The sequence below is a fragment of the Ceratotherium simum genome, chromosome 2, assembly GCF_057802395.1.
Source record: "Ceratotherium simum simum isolate JZ-2026a chromosome 2, ASM5780239v1, whole genome shotgun sequence".
In the NCBI taxonomy this organism is placed as follows: Eukaryota; Metazoa; Chordata; class Mammalia; order Perissodactyla; family Rhinocerotidae; genus Ceratotherium; species Ceratotherium simum.
In genome coordinates this window covers 75,306,140-75,326,122 of record NC_141901.1, presented here as the reverse complement: position 1 = coordinate 75,326,122, position 19,983 = coordinate 75,306,140, and the positions used below count along the sequence as shown (strand labels likewise).

Below are 19,983 nucleotides of genomic sequence, written 5' to 3'. Positions count from 1 at the left end.
TTGACTAGAATGGAGTGGCTAAGCTTGTGATTTCAGTGGTAAAGGTATGAGAATTATGGGGTTTCTTTTATGTATAGATGATTGGTGGAGGATCATGAATGCTGTTAGGAGCTTAGTTTTATGCTTAGGATTAGTTCTTTTTTTTTTTTTTTTTTTTCTTTTATCTCCGTACTTTCTGAGCATATTAATGAATTTTAAAGGCAGTTTGTGATTAGAGGTTGGGTCTAACTTTGCTCTCTTTGGAAAAGATGAGAAAAGGTATCTACTGATTACTTTTAGGGGAGGCATGAAATTTTATAGAGTAGGAAAGAATTGTGAATGGTGGATAAAAGTGTTAAGCTTGTAAATGTAAATTAATATAATGTAGATGGTGTGGACAGTTACTGCTGCCTGCCTGTAATAGAACCTACTGAGACAAAGATTATCATTGAACATTTTCACTGGTTAAACGGCTATTTATTTTCCTGAGGCTAATTTATTTTACCTATGTCAAGAATATTATTTCATTACCTAGTACTGATTCCTGTTATTTATAATTGCTTTTATTAATTTTTTTTAGGATAGAGACATAATTTAATAGAGGGAATATCACATTTCAGTTCCAAATTTCCAAGAAAATTATATTTTCCAATAACTTTCATGGTTTATTGCAACCAAATTTTTTTGGAAAGGAGTAATAGAACTGTAACCTTTCCTGTCTGCTTTCAGAGGGCATTTGTTTATTTTAAATTACTGATTATATTGTATGTATTTCCTGCTCCTTTCCAAAAGGTATTTGAGGCATGTCACAACAAAAGATAGGAGTAAAAATACGGTTACTAAAAATTCAGGCCAATGAAAAGGAAGAAGAAGCAAACATGCTAACCACATATGGTTCATATCTAATTCTAGCTAATATAGTTGCTATGATTCAATATCAGTTTTGCCTTTGAGCTTCCTGGAGTATGCGTTCTCTTCATCAGAAAGAGGAAAGCATGACTTTCTTAGCGGTGACAGATTTTCCTGAATTCTAAAAGAAGAATATTAAATAATCTAATGGTCAACTCATTAAGAAAACAAAACAGAACTACTCTGCCAGGCATAAGCCCTGCCCTCAAATTGCTCATAGTCTTTGGCGTTGTCAGATAAGAAAAGGGATGATTGTTTAAATAAGATCCACACTATCAGAACACACAGGAAAGGCATTCTATCTAAATTCTAGAGAGAGCATAGGCAGGGGAAATTCTTTCCAGGGAAGAATTGTAAATTTTGAAACAAAGTAGAAGCTAACTGACCAAAGAAGGGACCAGGAAGAGACAGTTGAGAAAGAAGGAAAGGTGGCGCATCCCAAAGGTGCTGCATGCGTAGTAGCTGAGCCAAGAGAGATTGTCTCTGGCAGTAAATTTCTGTAATTTGATATGATTGGAATTTAGAGAGCAAATTGAAAAGAAATGAGAGTTGAAGTAGACAAGGGCTTTCAAAGGTTTCACATGAAATAGAAGCCATTTTCATATAAAAGGTTGTTTTTTTGTTTTGTTTTTTTTTAACAACCTTTAAATGTTAGTGCCACGATTCTCAAACTATGTAACAGGGCCCTCTGGGGTGCCTCAGCAAACTCTCAGGATGCTGCAGTATATTTTAAATTTTTCAGGGTAACACAGTGACACCATTTGTTGGATACCATGTGAATTAACTGGAGTCAGTTAAGTTTCAATATTAGATTTTTCTACGTTCCCTTTCTAGGGTGGAACAAAAAATGAGGGTGGAAGTGTCCAATATGATTTCAAGGTTTGAGAAATTGTGAAGTACCCAACAGGCAGACACATCCCATTAATAAGTAACTGTGGTTATTAAAGAATGAAATAAAAATGTAATTTTTCTTTCAATTTGTATTGTTTCAAACATATTAAGTTATGACATAAATATTTATTAAGTTATTTGGACCTTACTACTTAATAAACAAAATTGTTAGGTATTTCTTTTGGGCTATGGGGCGTAAGGAAAAAATTTCTGAGGCACTAAGGTCACCAGGAACAAGAAATGTAGGGAACCTCCGGCTTAGTACATAATATTAAAGCACAAATTTGTGAAAGCAATTCATGTGATGTTTTCTAAGTCTATTCGGGTAGAAATAAAAATATCTAGAGGAATGCAACTAGCTTAAACTTTTTCATATAAGCATTGTTTGCCTCAGTCCACTTTACCTGAAGCTAGCCTGCAGAGATTGGGATTTTATTTTTTGACAGTAGTCATATGTGCTAGTGTTTTTGATAACCAGCCAAAGATGGATTCATAAACTTTGGAAACTGCATAAATGGGTGATAGGACTTAGATTCCATTATAAATAGTGAAACACCTAGACATTATTTTGGCCCAGTTAGAAGATCATTCTATATCTCCATAGATAAGAATCCAAAATTTAAGGCCAATAGGTGTAGTTCACCTATCCCAGGAATTCTTAATCTAAGATCTGTGGAATCTGGAAATTGTACATACAAACATGAAATTTTCTCTGTTCTACTGTTTTTTGTTAGAATTTCAAAGGGGGTTCTTGGCCCTAAAAAGATTAAAAACAGATTTATAGATCAACTACTTCATTTTTTGCATAGTGTACCTATTGGCTCAGGGTAAATTGGTACCAAAGCCAAGACTAGATCCCATATCTTGCCCCATGTCTCGCCATCTTTTAACTCACTATTTGCAAGATATGTGTTTTTTAGAGGTTAAGAATTAGATGTAAAAAATATTTGCACCAAGAATTTAAATAGAACTTATTTATATGGGTATGATGAATTCCCTCCAAAATTAAAGAAAATATTTTAATTAATTAGGTCTGTGGTTCAAAAGATACATAAAGGGTGCACAGTGAAATATAAGTCTCTCTCTTTTCTGTCTCCTTCACAAACTCAATTCGTCTTCCCAAAGGCAAACATTATCTAGTTTCTTGTGTTTCAGAAATTAAACGTTTAAAAACCGATAATATTATAGTACTGGAGTTTAAAATAGTGAATGATATACAGATACGTAGAGCATAGCTTTGGGTTGGTTAAATGTAGAATAGATATGTTTACCTGATTTGATTTTCATTTTAAGATCAATAACTAGTACTGTGTATTATCTTAGCTTCTATCAGTAGGACATAAATTTAAACATATTTTCTAGTAATGATGATTTTTGTAGTGAGTCAACCAAATTGTCCATTGGGATAGTTAGCCATGAAATATGTAAACAGAGTTCTGAATATAGTCTTCCCAAGCCTTAATGCATTTAGTTCATTAACTAAAAAGTGGTCATAAGGGTATAACTTTATTTTATTTTTGCCAACATTAGTTTATTTTTAAGAGAATTCTTATAGATGATAAAATGGAGTTTATCTCACCTATGGAAATTAACAATAATTTTCACTTATTAATTGACCACAATGGGCCAAGAATTGTGTTTGGAGCTTCACATACAGTATTTTGAATTATCACAATATCTCTGAAAGGTGACTAATATTATTATTTTGATTTTACAGATGGTTAAACTGAGTATTTGAAAGGTTAAATAATGTGCCCAAGATTCACAGTGTAGGCAATTGGGATCTAGCTTGGGTTCATTGTAGTTAGTGCCATGGAGTTGATTCCAACTCCTAGAGACTCTGTACAGCAAAGCAGAACCCTGCCTCGTTGTGCCATCCTGTCATCTGGCGCTACATCTGGCAGTTCTCCACTGCTATTCATAGGGTTTTCACAGCATATTTTTTCGAAAGTGGGTGGCCAGGTCCTTCTTCGTAGTCTGTCTTAGTCTGGAAGCTCTGCTGAGACCTGCCCACCGTGGTTGACCCTGCTGGCATTTGAAATACCAGTGGCATAGCTTTCAGCATCACAGCAACATGCAGCTGCCACAGCATGACAGCCGACAGATGGGTGGTGTGGTTCCCTGACCTGTAAGAGTGCCGAATCTTAATCACTAGACCACCAGCTTTTTGGTTCATGGCATATCAAAAATCCACTATCTTTATACAACTATAAGATGCTTTCGTGTGTAGATGTGTTATGTTTATTTTAAAGATTTTATTTATTTAATTTTTTCCCCCCAAAGCCCCAGTAGATAGCTGTATGTCATAGCTGCACATCCTTCTAGTTGCTGTATGTGGGACTCGGCCTCAGGATGGACGGAGAAGTGGTGCCTCGATGCGCACCCGGGATCCGAACCCGGGCCACCAGCATTGCAGCGCGCGCACTTAACCACCAAGCCACAGGGCCGGCCCATGTTTATTTTAATATAAATTTGTCAGGTAATGTTATTTAGTGAGCGGGCAGAGTTTTTGAGCTTATGGTTTTGTATGGTTACAATAAAGGTAAATAAGTAGTCTGTTACTTATTAAGGGAAGAATTAAATGTAATGTACTTAATGAAGAATCACTTTACGCATTGTTTTATTCTTATGCTGCGCATTTTACTGAGCAGCTAACTTTCCTAAACTCCCACATTTGTGTGTTTATTTTTTTTTCTGTAGGGAGATTCCCGAAGTCTTCCATTTTCTGAGAATGTGAGTGCTGTTCAAAAATTAGACTTTTCAGATACGATGGTGCAACAGAAATTGGATGATATCAAGGATCGAATCAAGAGAGAAATAAGGAAAGAACTGAAAATCAAAGAAGGAGCTGAAAATCTGAGGAAAGTCACAACAGATAAAAAAAGTTTGGCTTATGTGGACAACATTTTGAAAAAATCAAATAAAAAATTAGAAGAACTGCATCACAAGCTACAGGAACTAAATGCACATATTGTTGTATCAGATCCAGAAGATGTTACAGGTATATATGTATTTTATTTGATGTTTGTATTGTATACGAATAAGAAATGAATCATTTTCAAAAACAGTAAGCTTTTTGACATATCCAGTTTTTAGCTTTTTTGAAAGTAGAGAGACTTTATTTTTTTCTTACAGTTAAGGTCTTGTTTATATTCTATTCAGAAGTGCAGTGAGTTGATGGATATGAAAATTGAAACGTTTACTTAGAGATGAGTAACTGCTGTCTACTCTCTTACCCTCTGTCAGTAAGACATCAGTTAAGAGTTATTTTCTAGTATTAATGTTTTGTGTTGAGTCAACCACATGCTCTTACCTGATTCATCCTTTTGATCAGTAGCACGAGTTTGCCAGATGACTTTTTAAAGTTAAAAATGCATTGTGTGACCAAGGGATATTTTTATTCTTTGCAAATGTAATTAATCAAACCTATGACCTTTGTTCTTTGTGCTTTAAGCAACTGAATTAACAACGAAACCACGAGGCATATTGTTTAAAAAAGAAGATGAAATTTAAAAAGCCAAACATTGCTTTTTTTCCCCTTAAATATAGAGAATAAAAGGAAAATATAGCCCATAAGTCCAACTTAAGAGCATAATTTTTAAACAATAGAAGTAACAAATATTCATTTTGGAAATTTTTCCATAGTGCAGAAAATAAAAATAGAAAAACTACCTCTCTCCACCCTAAACTCTCTCCCTAAAGATAGTGTTACTAACTTTTTGTTGTATTTCCTTCCAGAAAAAGCTTTCTATGTTTGTACCAATATCCATCTGTCCATATATATATTCTTTCTAAAACTTTTTACTTAAAACATTATATGACACATCTGATCTAACAGTTTTGTCTTTGCAGAGATATTCTTTTTAGCAAGGTTAATGTCTATAACCCTCGATTTCTTCATTTGCAAAGAAAAGGAATGGTTATATATAGAGTAATGTATCTAGTACCGTAGAATTTTTAGAAGAACCTGTGTGATTAGCTGGTAAGAAATAACAGATATAAGTAAAATTAAATTTGATTAAGAAAATTCATAAAGTTTACTAAGAACCTCAAATTACCAATCTCAAAAGTTGCATAAAATACTTCTGATACTCAGTACGTGATAGAACTTGTTTTAATGCATCACTTTCAATATCTGGGATTTACCTTAGGGATTTCATTTGGAAACTCTATGTGGAGATTTCAACCTTGTAAGAATAATTGAATCTTAAAAGTGAAAGAAATCGTAGAGAAACCAGCCTTCTTATTTTAGAGCTGAAATAATCCCAAAGATGGGAATTAATTTGCCCAGAATCACAAAGTTAGCAAAAGAACTCTTTAACTCCTCACCTGGTAGTCTCCTACCCACACATTTAATAATTACATTATAAATGGAAATTTGTATTATGAAAATGCTTTTTTTAGCAATATCATATAAACTTAGAAATAGCCTGTTCTCTTGGAACTCTGCCTAGCTCTACATTTTTTGCCCATTACTTCTTTAGGAGAGGTCTAAAATAAGAAACTGTGCTGCAGCTTTAAACTCTGTTTATTTCGAGAAAACATTTTCCTCCTCACAGAATACTGATAACTACTTTCCAATTGGAATATAGGAGTTTTTGCCACACAAAAAGTAGCCCATGTGGTTGCCTCAGTCCCTTTTTGAAAATTACCTTTTACTGAAGTATATTACATATGATAAAATGCACATATTTTAAGTGTATGATTTGATGAGTTTTAAGAAATGTATATACCCAGGTAACCATCACTACTACCAGTGATTCCGAACATTTCCATCACTTCAGTGGTTCTCTTATATACATACTTCCCAGTCAATCTCCAATTCCCATCCCTGGCTTTAGGCAACCACTGATCTACCTTTTATCACTTTAGATTAAATTTGTCATGCCTAGAGTTTCATATAAAGACATGACCTTTAAGTCCTACCGTCAAATTCCTTTTCTTCCTCAAAAGCCAATTTGGATATCACTGTGGACCCTTCCTTGACTTTCTCTGATTATCTTCTCTGTTCTACTTTGTTCATTCGTTGTTGTATGATCCTTGAGAGCAAGGACATGTTTTCATTCATCTATTTTCAAGGCTTATCATAGAGCCTAGAACATAGTAGATGTTTAATTGTGACTATTATATCTCAAAAAAAAGAAAACCACCAAATAAAAATCTTTAGTTCTTGTAATTAATACCAAAGCATAATTTATCATGGTATTTTAAAAATTTAATAACTTAGGGAACGATGCCTTAAATAAAAGTTCTAGGATAAAGAAATCTAGAAACTTTCTTTACTGATCATTTTTAATATTGACTTTTCAGGTAATTGATAGGGCAAATGTTATATGAAATATAACTTTCTACTGTGACTTCTTAATACTTCAGTTTGTTTAGAGTAAACTTGACAAGTTGTTTAAAATTTGAATTTATGAAAAAAAATAGTTTTCTGGGGGCTGGCCTGGTGGTGTAGTGGTTAAGTACGCATACTCTGCTTCAGCAGCCCGGGGTTCACAGGTTCGGATCCTGGGCGCAGACCTATGCACCACGTATCTAGCCATGCTGTGGCAGGCATCCTACATATGAAGTGGAGGAAGATGGGCACGAATATTAGCCCAGGGCCAATCTTCCTCACCCAAAAGAGGAGGATTGGCAACAGATGTTAGCTCAGGGCTAATCTTCCTCAGCAAAAAAAAAAAAAAAAAAAAGTAGTTTTCTTTGCAGATAAAGTATTCACACAACTTGGTAATAAATTTTTTTCTTTTTCCCTCATCACTGATTTGAAAGCATTAAAAACATAACGACAACAACACAGAGGATTAAAGGTAGTTCAACATTAATTTTAGGTCAAGTTGCCATAAAATTTTGTATGTTTTACATTGTGTGCTAAGGTAAACAAAATCATTTATTTTGGATTACATCCGACAAGAAGATTCAAGGACATAGTACTTTGCTTTCAGTTTTCTAAAGTATGTGGATTAATAGCAGAAGTGTTTGGCTAATTCCTGTTGTCTGGGGGTATGTAAGCAGAATGAATGATTCAAGGAAAGAGGGACAAAATTTAAGTCTGCATTGTGTAAATGATTACTGTGTAAATAGTTCAGAGGCCTGCTCTTAATTCACGTCTGCAGTAATTAACTGTATTAATCTTTAGTTTCTTATTTGTAAAATAAGGATTTTTATCAGATGAACTTCAAGACTTTTAGCTATAAAACTGTATGAAATGTTCCTTATTATAATGTCAAGATCTGATCATTTGGCACTGCTATTTGTAAAATATATGTGTTCATTTTTTCTTAAGAGTAGTAAGAAACGAATTTTTTGATATTCATGCTCATGATACTCTTAAGCTTCCTGTTTACCTTCTGTATACTTCAAGAATAACCTTCAAGAATAATACTCCTGTGGGAGTATTATTTTATCCCACGTGAAAATTATAAAGATATTATTAGATGCAGCTGAATGTACTTTATGAAAAAGATTATTGGATCTCTGTAAAGTGGAGTCGTAATCTAAGCCTTAGTTGGCGCCTGAGACTCCAAAAGGAAATATTTGGGAAAGAACCAGTTTCTTAAATCTTGGACTCTTGTGTATCACCCCTAAAGAAGAGGATAAGAATATTTCTCATATTTTATTAAGTATAGCTAATAATCTGTGGTATAAGCCCCTCTATTTTCGTCTTATTTCTTTTTCTCCTACCTCTTCCCATTTTCTTCTCAGACCCCACCAAACTTAGATTGATTTTTACCTATTGAGGTAGTGAATATTTTCTTTAATGTCTACAATATCCAGAAGGGAAATATTGAGTTACTATAGAACTAATAGTATTGGGATTTTTTTGGACTTAACTTTGGAAATTCTTCTAAATTCTGGAGATATATTGAGGAAGTTTTCTTTCTTAATGACTGAAGTGCAGTTTACGAAGTCTTTCTTGAATGAATAGAAGTGAGAATTTAATTTTCTTTAAACAGTTAATACACAGTGAAATTGATTCTTTTCTGGTATACCATTCCATGAATTTTAGTATACGTATAGGTTCATCTAGCCACCGTCACAGTCAGGAAAAGGAACAATGCTATCCCTTTGTAATCACACCCTCTCCCCACTCCATGACCCCTGGAAACCACTGGTCTGTTCTCTGTTACTACAGTTTGTTTTTCAAGAATATCACATAAATGGAATCATAATGTATACAACCTTTTGAGACTGACTTCTTTCACTCAGCATAATGCTTTTGGAGATTCATCCAGGTTGTATTTATCAATAGTTTTTTTTTTTTTTTATTGCTGAGTAATAGTCCATTGTATAGATGTACCACAGTTTGTTTATCCATTCATCAAGAACATTAGGGATTTTTTTCCAGTTTTTGGCGGTTATCAGTAAAGTTGGTATAACTACCCATGAGCAGGCTTTTGTGTGAACATGTTTTCCGTTCACTTTGGTAAATACTTAGGAGTGTGGTTGCTAAGTCATATGTTAAGAGTATGTTTATCGTTGTAAGAAACTGCCAAAATGTTTTCTGGAGTGGCTGTATCGTTTTGCCTTCTCACCAGCAATATATGCAAGTTCTAGCGCTCGGTATTGTTAATATATTTTTTAACCAGTCTAACAGATGTATAGTGGTTGATGATATACATTGTTGTAATCAGAGGGAAGAAAGAAGAAAAATAAAGTAGCCCCATCTTAAGGAGAGCTTAAGAAAGAATTGTGAATGCCCTAGGTACAGAGTTATATACAGAATGAAGAAGTCTTCTCTACCAGGAGATGCAATGTGCAGTTTTTAAACATTAAGATGTAATATAACAGGTACAGGCAGTTCTGAAATTTTTAATGCCTAGGTTGCTTATTTCACCTTAAAAAATGTTACAACCCACAATCTTATCCGTGCTATTTTTGTAAAATATTAAGAAAGTTAAACCTAGAGGTTGTACTTCTCATAAAATATTTCAGCAAACTTACTTCAGTTGGTGACATCTGACAGAGGTCATCCTGAGTATGCAAAATAACTGATTAAGCATCCATTAATAATAAGTGAGCATTCATTATAATCTGAGCAGGTTCCAAATAGCTATATAAGGTGAGCATATCTGTTTAAACAAGAAAGTTGGATTTAGGAGGGAAATATAAAGAGTTAATATAACTGTAACACGTGGCAAAATTCTGGAGCAGTTGATTTTTAAAATATCAATTTATAAGTAACAAGTGAAAACTAAAATGTTGACCAAGTGAACAGTAACAGTAATGGAAGTTTGTGAAGGTGGTAGATGAATAGTAAGCTAGTGCTTCAGCATACTAGTACTTTCATTAATTTAGATTTGGCTAGGTTTACTTCAACTGTGTTTTCTCTCTCTTTTTTTTTGGTGAAGAAGATTGGCCCTGAGCTAACATCTGTGCCCATCTTCCTCCATTTTGTATGTGGGACGCCACCACAGCATGGCTTGATGAGCAGTGCGTTGGTCTGTGCCCGGGATTCAAACCTGCGAATCCCGGGCTGCCAAAGCGGACAGTGCGAACTTAACCACTACGCCACTGGGCTGGCCCCTCTCTTATTTTTTTTTTTTTTTTAATACAATAAATAGCCTCGTTCTGTAAACAGACATCCTGGCTGTACAAGTACCACTTTATGAATACTGAACGTTGGGAGTCAACTGGGTATAAAATAAAGACCAAAGGTTATATGATCTGAGATCTCATCCCAGCTGGACCATTACATAGTTATGTGGTTGTACCGCTTGCAACCCTTCCAGGCCTTGATTTTCTCGTTTGTAAAACAAGGAAGATAGACTATATATGTCCTTTCTAGTGTGTTTTGTCTACAAAGTGTTTTAATAACTTGAGGAAAGGTCAAGTATGAGGCATCTAAGCTCTTCTTTCTTTTTTTTTTTTTTTAAATTTTTTTTTTTATTTATTTATTTTTCCCCTAAAGCCCCAGGCGATAGTTGTATGTCATAGTTGCACATTCTTCTAGTTGCTGTATGTGGGACGCGGCCTCAGCATGGCCGGAGAAGCAGTGCGTCTGTGTGCGCCCGGGATCCGAACCCGGGCCGCCTGCATCGGAGCGCACGCACTTAACCGCTAAGCCACGGGGCCGGCCCATCTAAGCTCTTCTTAATTCTGAACATGGAACCCCTGTTTGGATCTAAGTGAAGTCTGAGAAAGCTTGCCTGGGGCTGGGAAATAAAGACTCAAGGTCAACTACATTACTAACCTTCAAGAGAATCAAGGAACCAGTTTAAGGCAGGGCCTTAAGTAGTCAGGAGCCTTCTAAGGGTCTGGATTGCTCCTGTGTTCTAGAACGCTCATTCGTCTTAGAAGCCAGCTACTCAGTTGTGGTTTTAGAGAACATATCTGTTGCTCTACCCACACGTTGTTGGGGAAACTACTAACGAATTCAGTTTTTACTCATCATTCAGGCCTTGGAAAATCTCATCCCTAGGGAGATTTTAACCACGTCGTATTTTCTAGTGACTTCCAAAGTGGTGTCTCAAGCCAAGATGGATTTTCTGGGCTTCATCTGATAATTTGTAGCCCTATAACCTTATGGATATTACCTGAATGTCCTATTGGCTTTGCCTCTCATCATGTTTAAAATTGAACTCTTCTTTCCTGGAACGCTACCTCTAAATCTTTCGCTTTGTTTTCTGTCCTGTTAATGGCATGACTCAAATAATCCTTAACTAGAACCTGACTTTTACTATAGATGCCTTCCTTTCTTTTTACTTTCAGTCTCCCATGTAAGTCTGTAAGTCAAGTCACCAAGCCCTATAGATTCTACCTCTGACAGGTCTCAAATCTATCTCTTCTCCATCCTTACTGCCAAAGCCTACAAGTCCAGTGTTTTTCTAACCCAACCTAAACACTGCTACCGATATTTTTTACCTAGTATTCAGATTTGATCCTGTTATTTTCTTGCTTTAAACCTGTTGGTGGCTTTTCATTCCCTACAGACTATGGTACAAATTTGTAGCAGGACAGAGATGCTATTCACATAATCTGGCCTCTGCCTAGTACTTCAACTCCTGTTCCTCTCGAATCTAAGTTTCCCCTTTTTCTGCCTACCGTTTATGTTTGCACTGTCTTTTTACCTCTGTATACTTTGTATGTGTGTGCGCGCACATGCACGTGCGTGTAAATTGGCAAAATCTAGGTGGTGAGTATATGGGTGCCAACTATAAAATTCTTTCAACTTTGCAGTATATTTGAAAATGTTTATATATATACATATATACTCATGTGTGAATAGACACACATACCCATATATACAGATACATACAGGTTGTAAATGTATATGTATATGAATACCTGACTCTAAGCTCTTTGAGAAGAGGAATTTTGTCACTCTTTTGTTCCCAGTCCTTTGCACAATACCGTGATATATATGATGTAGTCAGTTCTCTATATTAAAATCCCTCTGTTTAAAATATCTAGTGTAGTTTCTGTTTGTCAATTAGGCTCTGAATGGTGTACCTTTTTTCCATACCATACAACAAACTTAGAATACTTTAAATCCAATCTACTTAACTCCACTTGATTTATATGCCATTGTCTGTGTTCTAGTTCCATCACTTTATCTTCCATTCCACAAATCAGATCTAATTATTATTGTTTTACATAGTCATTGTTGGTTTATGATTATCCACGTGTTTATCATTTTCTTCATTCACCATTTCTTCATGCTTCTCAGACCTTCCTTCTAGAATCATTTTGTTTCTTTTTCTTCCTGAAAGTATATACACAGTCTTCCCTTTTCTTCCTGAAAGTATATACAGTAGGATCCGTGGTTTTGCTTTCCACGGTTTCAGTTAACCCATGGTCAACTGTGGTCCAAAAATATTAAATGGAAAATTTCAGAAATAAACAATTCATGAGTTTTAAGTTGTGTACCATTCTGAGTAGTGAAAATGAAATCTCATGCCGTCTTGTTCCATCCCACCTGAGACGTGAATCATTCCTTTGTCCAGCGTATCTGTGCTGTGTATGCTACCCCACTGTTACTCACTTAGTAGCTGTTTTAGTTATCAGATCAACTGTTGTGGTATCACAGTGCTTTATTCAAGTAACCCTCATTTTACTAAATAATGGTCCTAAAGCCCACTTTATTATTAGTTGTTAATCTCTTACTGTGCCTTATTTGTAAATTAAACTTTATCACATGTATGTGTGTATGGAAAGAAACATAGTATATATGTAGGGTTCAGTACTATCCACTGTTTCAAGCATCCACTGGGGGTCTTGGGACATATTCCCCACAGATAAGGGGGCACTAGTGTACTTTAGAAAGATTTTTCTCTCGATATACAATTTTAGCTTGAAATTTACTTTGTCTCAACACTTGGAAACTATTATTTCACAGTCTTCTGGATTCCACTGTTATTGAGGAGGCAGCTATCAGTATAATGGTTGAAGACATGTAGATAATCTGCCTTTTCTCCCTAGCTTCTTTTAAGATACTCTTTATCTGGGCCGGCCCTGTGGCTTGGTGGTTAAGTGCGCGCGCTGCAATGCTAGTGGCCCAGGTTCGGATCCCGGGTGCACATTGAGGCACCACTTCTCCGTCCATCCTGAGGCCGAGTCCCACATACAGCAACTAGAAGGATGTGCAGCTGTGACATACAACTATCTACTGGGGCTTTGGGGGGAAAAATAAAATAAATAAAATCTTTAAAAAAAAAGATACTCTTTATCTGCAAGGTTATGCTCCTTGAGTATAATAGTACAGATTTCCTTTCATTTGATCTTCTTGGGATTTGTTAGGTCTCCTGAATCTGAGATTTGTGTATTTCATCGATTATAGGAAATTCTTAGCCCCTCTCTCTTTGAATATTGCACCCCCTGTAGTTCCTCTACTCTTTCATTTTGGAATTCCAATTAGATGCATGATAATTTCTTCAAATCTGTCTCCATTTCTCTAATACTCTCTTTACGTGCATCCAGTTTGCTCTTGATGACATATATTGTATTTCTAATTTCTGTTATATATTTTTTAATACCAGAGGATCTATTTTGTTAATCTTGGTAATTTTTTATAGTCTCTTGTCCCAGTCATTCTTTTGATAGCCCTTATATTTAGTTTTACATATTAAATACATTTTTTCACATTCTGTATAAGATAATAACAATAAGTTAAATCTTTGATACTCTACGCCTGTAGTGTATTTTCTCATTCATGGTGGATTTTTTTTCTACCTGAGCTTTGTGATTTCTGATTGTGTGCACATTTTCACTGAAACTTGATCTGTGGGAGTTCTTTTAGGTCTGGATTTCAAGTGCCTTCTTTCAAAGAGGATTTTTTGTTTCTGTAAGATGCCTGGAAGCATTACCAACCTGAGGGCAGTTAAAGTAAAATTTAAGCTTAAGTTTTTAGGGGCCACACAGAGAGTATGATTCTTGCCTCAAACCTGTGTGAGAGCAGTAGGAATTTTTAAAGAATATCTATTCCCCCTCCCCACTGAGTCACCTCAAGACAAAGGCAAGTCAGCAAATAATTCAGCCATTATCAGTGGTACCCTTTTGAGGTTCCTGTCTTTAATCAGGTTTTTCCTGATCTGACTCCCCACTTTTAGGAGGTCCCAGGCCTTTTCTTGTGCTCTTACTAAAACCCAAGCTTTACTCCACCAGGATAATGAGACCCCAGCAAGTCTCTTTTTATCAGAAAAGCAAAAGCAATCTCAGAAGCACAAAGCTACAGATGTCTACTTACATTGATCCTGGGATTGGGTCACCTGCACCATGCACTACCCTTCTCCCTAGCCCCCAACTGCAAGTGAAACTGAGAAATCTAGTTTTTTTGTTTTGTTTTCTCCCTTAACCTGCCTGTTATTTTAAGCAAGGGAGAAGGAGATTGAACATTGGCTATTAATAGTAAGTTAGTTTACCTGCAGTTCAGGTACTTAAAGATTGAAAATATCTTCTAACTCTCTAATTTACTTAAGGTGTCTTATAGCACTTTAAATTTTGTAGGTAATTGTTATCTTTTCTTGAGTTATTTTGGTGAAATTATAGTTTCTTAGGGTGTTCTCCATTTTATATAATTTTCAAATTTATTGACATAACTTCTAATATCAGTGTATAATCCATTTAAAGTCAGCATATATCTGTAGTAACATTCCCACTTTTATTCCTAGTATTGGTATGTTCTCCATTTTTCTTCCTTGATTCCTTTTCCAAGATTTGTCATATTATTAGTCTGCCTCCTTCACAAAAATATAATTTGGCTTTACTGATCCTTTCTTTTGTGTATTTGTTTCTATTTTGTTAATCTCTGCCCTAATCTTTATTACTTCCTTTCATTCTCTTTGGAATTATTTGGCAATTTTTTTTTAACTCACTGAGATAGATGCCTCGTTCTTTAAACTTACTCTCTTTTCTAATATAGACATCCAAGGTTTATGAATATCCTCTAAGTATTTCTTTAGCTGCATCACACAAGTTTTGATATGTAGATTTTTTTAAATTTATTTTTATTGAGATATAATTGACATATAACGTTATGTAAGTTTAAGGTGTACAACATGTTGATTTTATACATTTATATATTGCAGTATGCAGTATGATTGCCATTGTAGCATTAGCGTTAGCTGACACCTCTATTACATCACATAGTTAGTATTTCTATTTTGAGTTGGTAACAATTAGGAGCTAGTCTTTAGCACATTTACAGTTTATGGTATGGTGTTGTTGACTCTGATCACTATATTGTGCATTAGATCTCCAGGACTTATTTATCTGCTAGTTTCAAATTTGTACCCTTAAACAGCATAACCCCAATTCCCCCACCCTCCAGCCTCTGGTAACCACCATTGTAATCTCTGTTTTTATCAGATCTCAGCTCTTTAAAATTCCACATATAAGTGATATCATACAGTATTTGTCTTTGTCTGACTTATCTCACTTAGCATAATGCCCTCAAGATCCATCCATGTTGCAAATGGCAGGATTTTCTTCTTTCTCATGGCTGAACAATATTCCAACACACACACACACACACACACACACACACACACACACCCCTGCATCTTCTTTATATATTCATCTATTGACAGATACTTAGGTGGTTTCATATCTTGGTTATTGTGAGTAATGCTGCAGTAACCATGAGAGTACATATATCTCTTTGACATCATGTTTTCTTTGGATATATACCCAGGAGTGGGATTGCTGGATCGTATAATAGTTCTACTTTCAATTTTTTGAGGAACCTCAATACTGTTTTCCATAGTAGCTGCACCAATTTACATTCCCACCAACAGGCCACAAGGGTTCTGTTATCTCCACAGCCTCACCACCACTTGTTATCTCTTATCTTCTTGATGATAGCCATTCTCAGAGGTGTGAGGTGATATCTCATTGTGGTTTTGATTTGCATTTTCCTAATGATTAGCAATGTTGGGCATCTTTCATGTACCTGTTAGCTATTTGAATATCTTCTTTGTAAAAATGTTTATCTAGTTCCTCTGCCCATTTTTTCATCAGATTGTGTTTTTTTTTGTTGTTGTTATTGAGTTGTGTGAGATTTTTATATATTTTGCATATTAACCCGTTATCAAATAGATTATTTGCAAATATTTTCTCCCATTCTGTAAGTTGCTTTTTCATTTTGTTGATTGGTTTTTGCTGTGCAGAAGCTTTTTAGTTTGAGGTTGATTGAGGTTGATTTTTGCTTTTGTTGCTTGTGCATTTGGTGTCATATCTAAAAAACCATTGCTGAGACCAATGTCCAGGAATTCTTCTCTACATTTTCTTCTAGAAGTTTTATGGCATCAGGTCCTACTTTTAAGTCTTGGAGCCATTTTAGGTTACCGAGGTCTGTCTGTCTATTACCAGATGTTGAGGTGGGCAAGACTGCTCCTGGGTCCCCTGGCCCATGGTGATGGATACCACAAATCCCACAGAGGCACTTTTGTTCATGGATGGATGTCTTATTCCATGTTAAAAAGAGGGGACAAAAAGAAGTAATGTCTTACACTGACATCACCTAAAGTTTTAGTTATTCAGTTTGAAATATTTTCTCATTTCTATTATATCTTTGTCATCCTGATTTACTTGAAAGTGTGTTTCTTTGTTATTAAACATATGAGGATTTTCTAGTTATTCTTTATTTATTGATTTCTTGATTAATTACACCATGATCCCTTGAAATTTGCTGAGACTTGCTTTATGGCCGTATATAATCAAGTTTCAAAAATGCTCTGTCTGCGCTTAAAAATAATGCATATTCTCCAGGTTTTGGGTGTTATTCTTTGTATGTTTATAGATTAAGCATTTAATTGTGGTGTTAGCATCTTCTCTATCCTTACTAGATTTTTGTCTGCTTATTCTATTAATTACTAAAAACATTGTATTAATATTTAGTGGAATGTGGAGTTGTTATTTTCTTTTTAATTCTGTCAATTTTTGCTTTATTTTGTGGCCATGTTATTGTTATTGGGCACCTACAAATTTAGAGTTGATGTGTCTTTCTGGTGAATTTAACCCTTTATTATTATGAAATGACTTTTTTATCTCCAATAATCTTTATGCCTCAAAGTATTTTTTGTCTTTTATTAATATAGTTTGGGGGTTGGGGTTATTTATTGCATAGTGTATCTTTTTTTCATTCTTTTCCTTTCAGCTTTTCTGTATCATTGTGTTTTAGATATGCTCTTGTAGATAGCATATAGTTGGATTTGATTTTATTCATTTGTTTTTACCCAGTCGCATGATCTTTGTCCTTTACCTGGATCATTTAGTCTATTATATTTAAATAATAACTGATACATTTCGGTTTACATTTAATGTCTTATTTTGTGCTTCCAATATTTTTCTTTCCTTTCTTGCCATTTTTATAATATTTTTGAACATCAGTCAATTAGTTTGGAAATTTTGGTTTAGACAGTACAACATGCATACTTAGCAAAGGCTATAGTGTTAATCACTATTTTTACCCATCTCCATTAAATTCAATTGCCTTAGAATGGCTCTACCCATGTCCTGACTCATATATTGTTGTTGTCTTAATTTTAATTCTATATTTTTTAAAACCCTTACATCACTTTATAAATTTATATAGTGGTCATTTAAAGTCACTCACATAAAGTCATGTGTCACTTAGCAGGGATACATTCTGAGAAATGCATCATTATGTGATTTCATCATTGTGCGAACATCAGAGAGTGTACTTATACAAACCTAGGTGGTATAGGCTACTACATACCTAGGCTATATGGTGCTAAATCTTATGGGGCCACTGTTGTATATGGGATCCGTCGTTGACCGAAACATTGTTATGTGGTGCATGACTGTATAAACCGTTTTCTGTGTTCTTCATTTGTTATTTCTCTTTTGATGTACCAATTTCTATCACTTTTCTTTTTCCTAAAGTACATCCCTTAGCATTTCTTTTTAAGAGTTTATGTTTGTGACATTCTTTCTACCTTTTTCTGATAGTGTTATTTTGTCCTCATTCTTGAAAGGTACTTTCACTGAGTTTACAGTATAAGCTTGGTAGTTATATCCTTTAACATAAAGAAACTATATTCTACCTTCTTCTAGCTTTCATTGTTGTTGGGTGTTTTTTTTTGTGTGTGTGTGAGGAAGATCAGCCCTGAGCTAACATCTGATGCCAATCCTCCTCTTTCTTCTTTTTGCTGAGGAAGATTGGCCCTGGGCTAACATCTGTGCCCATCTTCCTCTACTTTATATGAGATGCCGCCACAGCATGGCTTGACAAGCTTGTCTTTGATTTTTTGAAGTTTTCCCATGATGTGTCCAGGTGTGGATTTTTTTTCCCTATATATTTCTGCTTGGAGTTGTTTGAATATCTTGAATCTATGGATTGGTATCTTTCATAAGTTCTGACAAATTTATAGTCATTATCTCTTCACATACTATCTTTGAATCATCATTTTTCTCTTTTTCTTCTGAAACACAATGAGATATATTTAAGTTTTTCTTTTTAGCCTTTGTGTCTTTTAACCTCTCATTTTGTCTCCCCTCCCTTTTTAAACTTCCTTTTCAGTACCAATCTGCTGTTTTTCTATATCTAATCTGCTATTAAACTCATCCATTAAAATAGTTAAGAATAAGTCCCAGCACTCAAGATGCTTCTAGTCTCCAAGGGAAAACAAGACATGAAAATAGATCATTATAATACTGTATAATACATATTTCAATGAGGGGAAGAAAATATACCTTGAAGACATTAGAAAGGGCACCTTGATCAGACTGGGGGATGATTAGAGAGGGTTTCCTGAAGAAAGTAATGCCTAAGCTGAGTTAACAGTAGTATGGAGGAATACAAGTGCATTGCATTTTTCAGATATCGAAAGATATAGATTTTTTTTAACTGAACAGAGAATTTGACAGAAAAATAGTCATGGAAAGTTAGTTTAGACCGAGTCAGCATAAGGCTTTTAATGCCTAACTATGAAGGTGGGACTTTATTTGGGACCTCCTTGATCTAATATATAAATATTATCTTAAAGCATTCTTATTGAATTTGTATAATATACGTTTTAAATTGTATGGTAATGTTTAGAAGGTTAGAAGCATGAACAATTCTTGTAATACCCCCCCCAAAAAATAATCTTGTTTGATAATTATAGCAATAGATGCAACAAATGGAGATTTGTCATTATTCTTAATCATGGGTATAGTTTTTTTTAATTGGCCGAGTATGTACTTAAGAGTAGATTCAACATTTGCTCTTATACTTTAAAGGCAGTTCTTAGAGTACAAAAATAGGTTCATCGTATAGAGTTTTTTAAAATTGCTTTTTTGAAGGAAGAGAACATTAATGGGGAGTTCTGGTTACCCTTGTTTTGAAATATGTATCACTATGAAGAAAAATGTTCAACAAATATACTGGCAATCATATGCTTTGTAATGCTGTAACTTACCGTAACTTATAAGAAAGAAATCTGGAGAGAAAAATGTGGCAGGTTAAAAGGGAAAATAGGTGAAATCTGAGGAAGACAGCAAAATGTTTCTCTAATTTCTAAATGAGTAAAAAGTGGGCTTTATAAAACAAGACATATCTAAGGTTATATTTCTGCCTTGGCACACACTTTTGTGACCTTTGCAAATTACTTAACCTCTCTGAGTTTCAGTTTTTTTAATTTGTAAGATGAGATTATATTACAAACCTTTGTGAGTTCCTTTGATGATTAAATGAGCATAAATACCAGCTACTTAACTGAGCCCTGACATGTCATTTTATTGAGCCCTAAACTTTGGCCTAAG

The 19,983-nt window shown here is 34.8% G+C and overlaps 1 protein-coding gene across 1 annotated transcript in view; it reads left to right on the top strand.

Annotated features, from left to right (window-relative positions):
- Positions 1-19,983, top strand: part of PKN2 (protein kinase N2) — a 130,346-nt gene that overhangs the window by 41,062 nt on the left and 69,301 nt on the right. Inside the window, exon 2 of the mRNA XM_004442905.3 lies at positions 4,480-4,780. Within this exon, the coding sequence (XP_004442962.1) occupies positions 4,480-4,780 (301 nt within the window). The remainder of the gene's footprint in view (positions 1-4,479; positions 4,781-19,983) is intronic.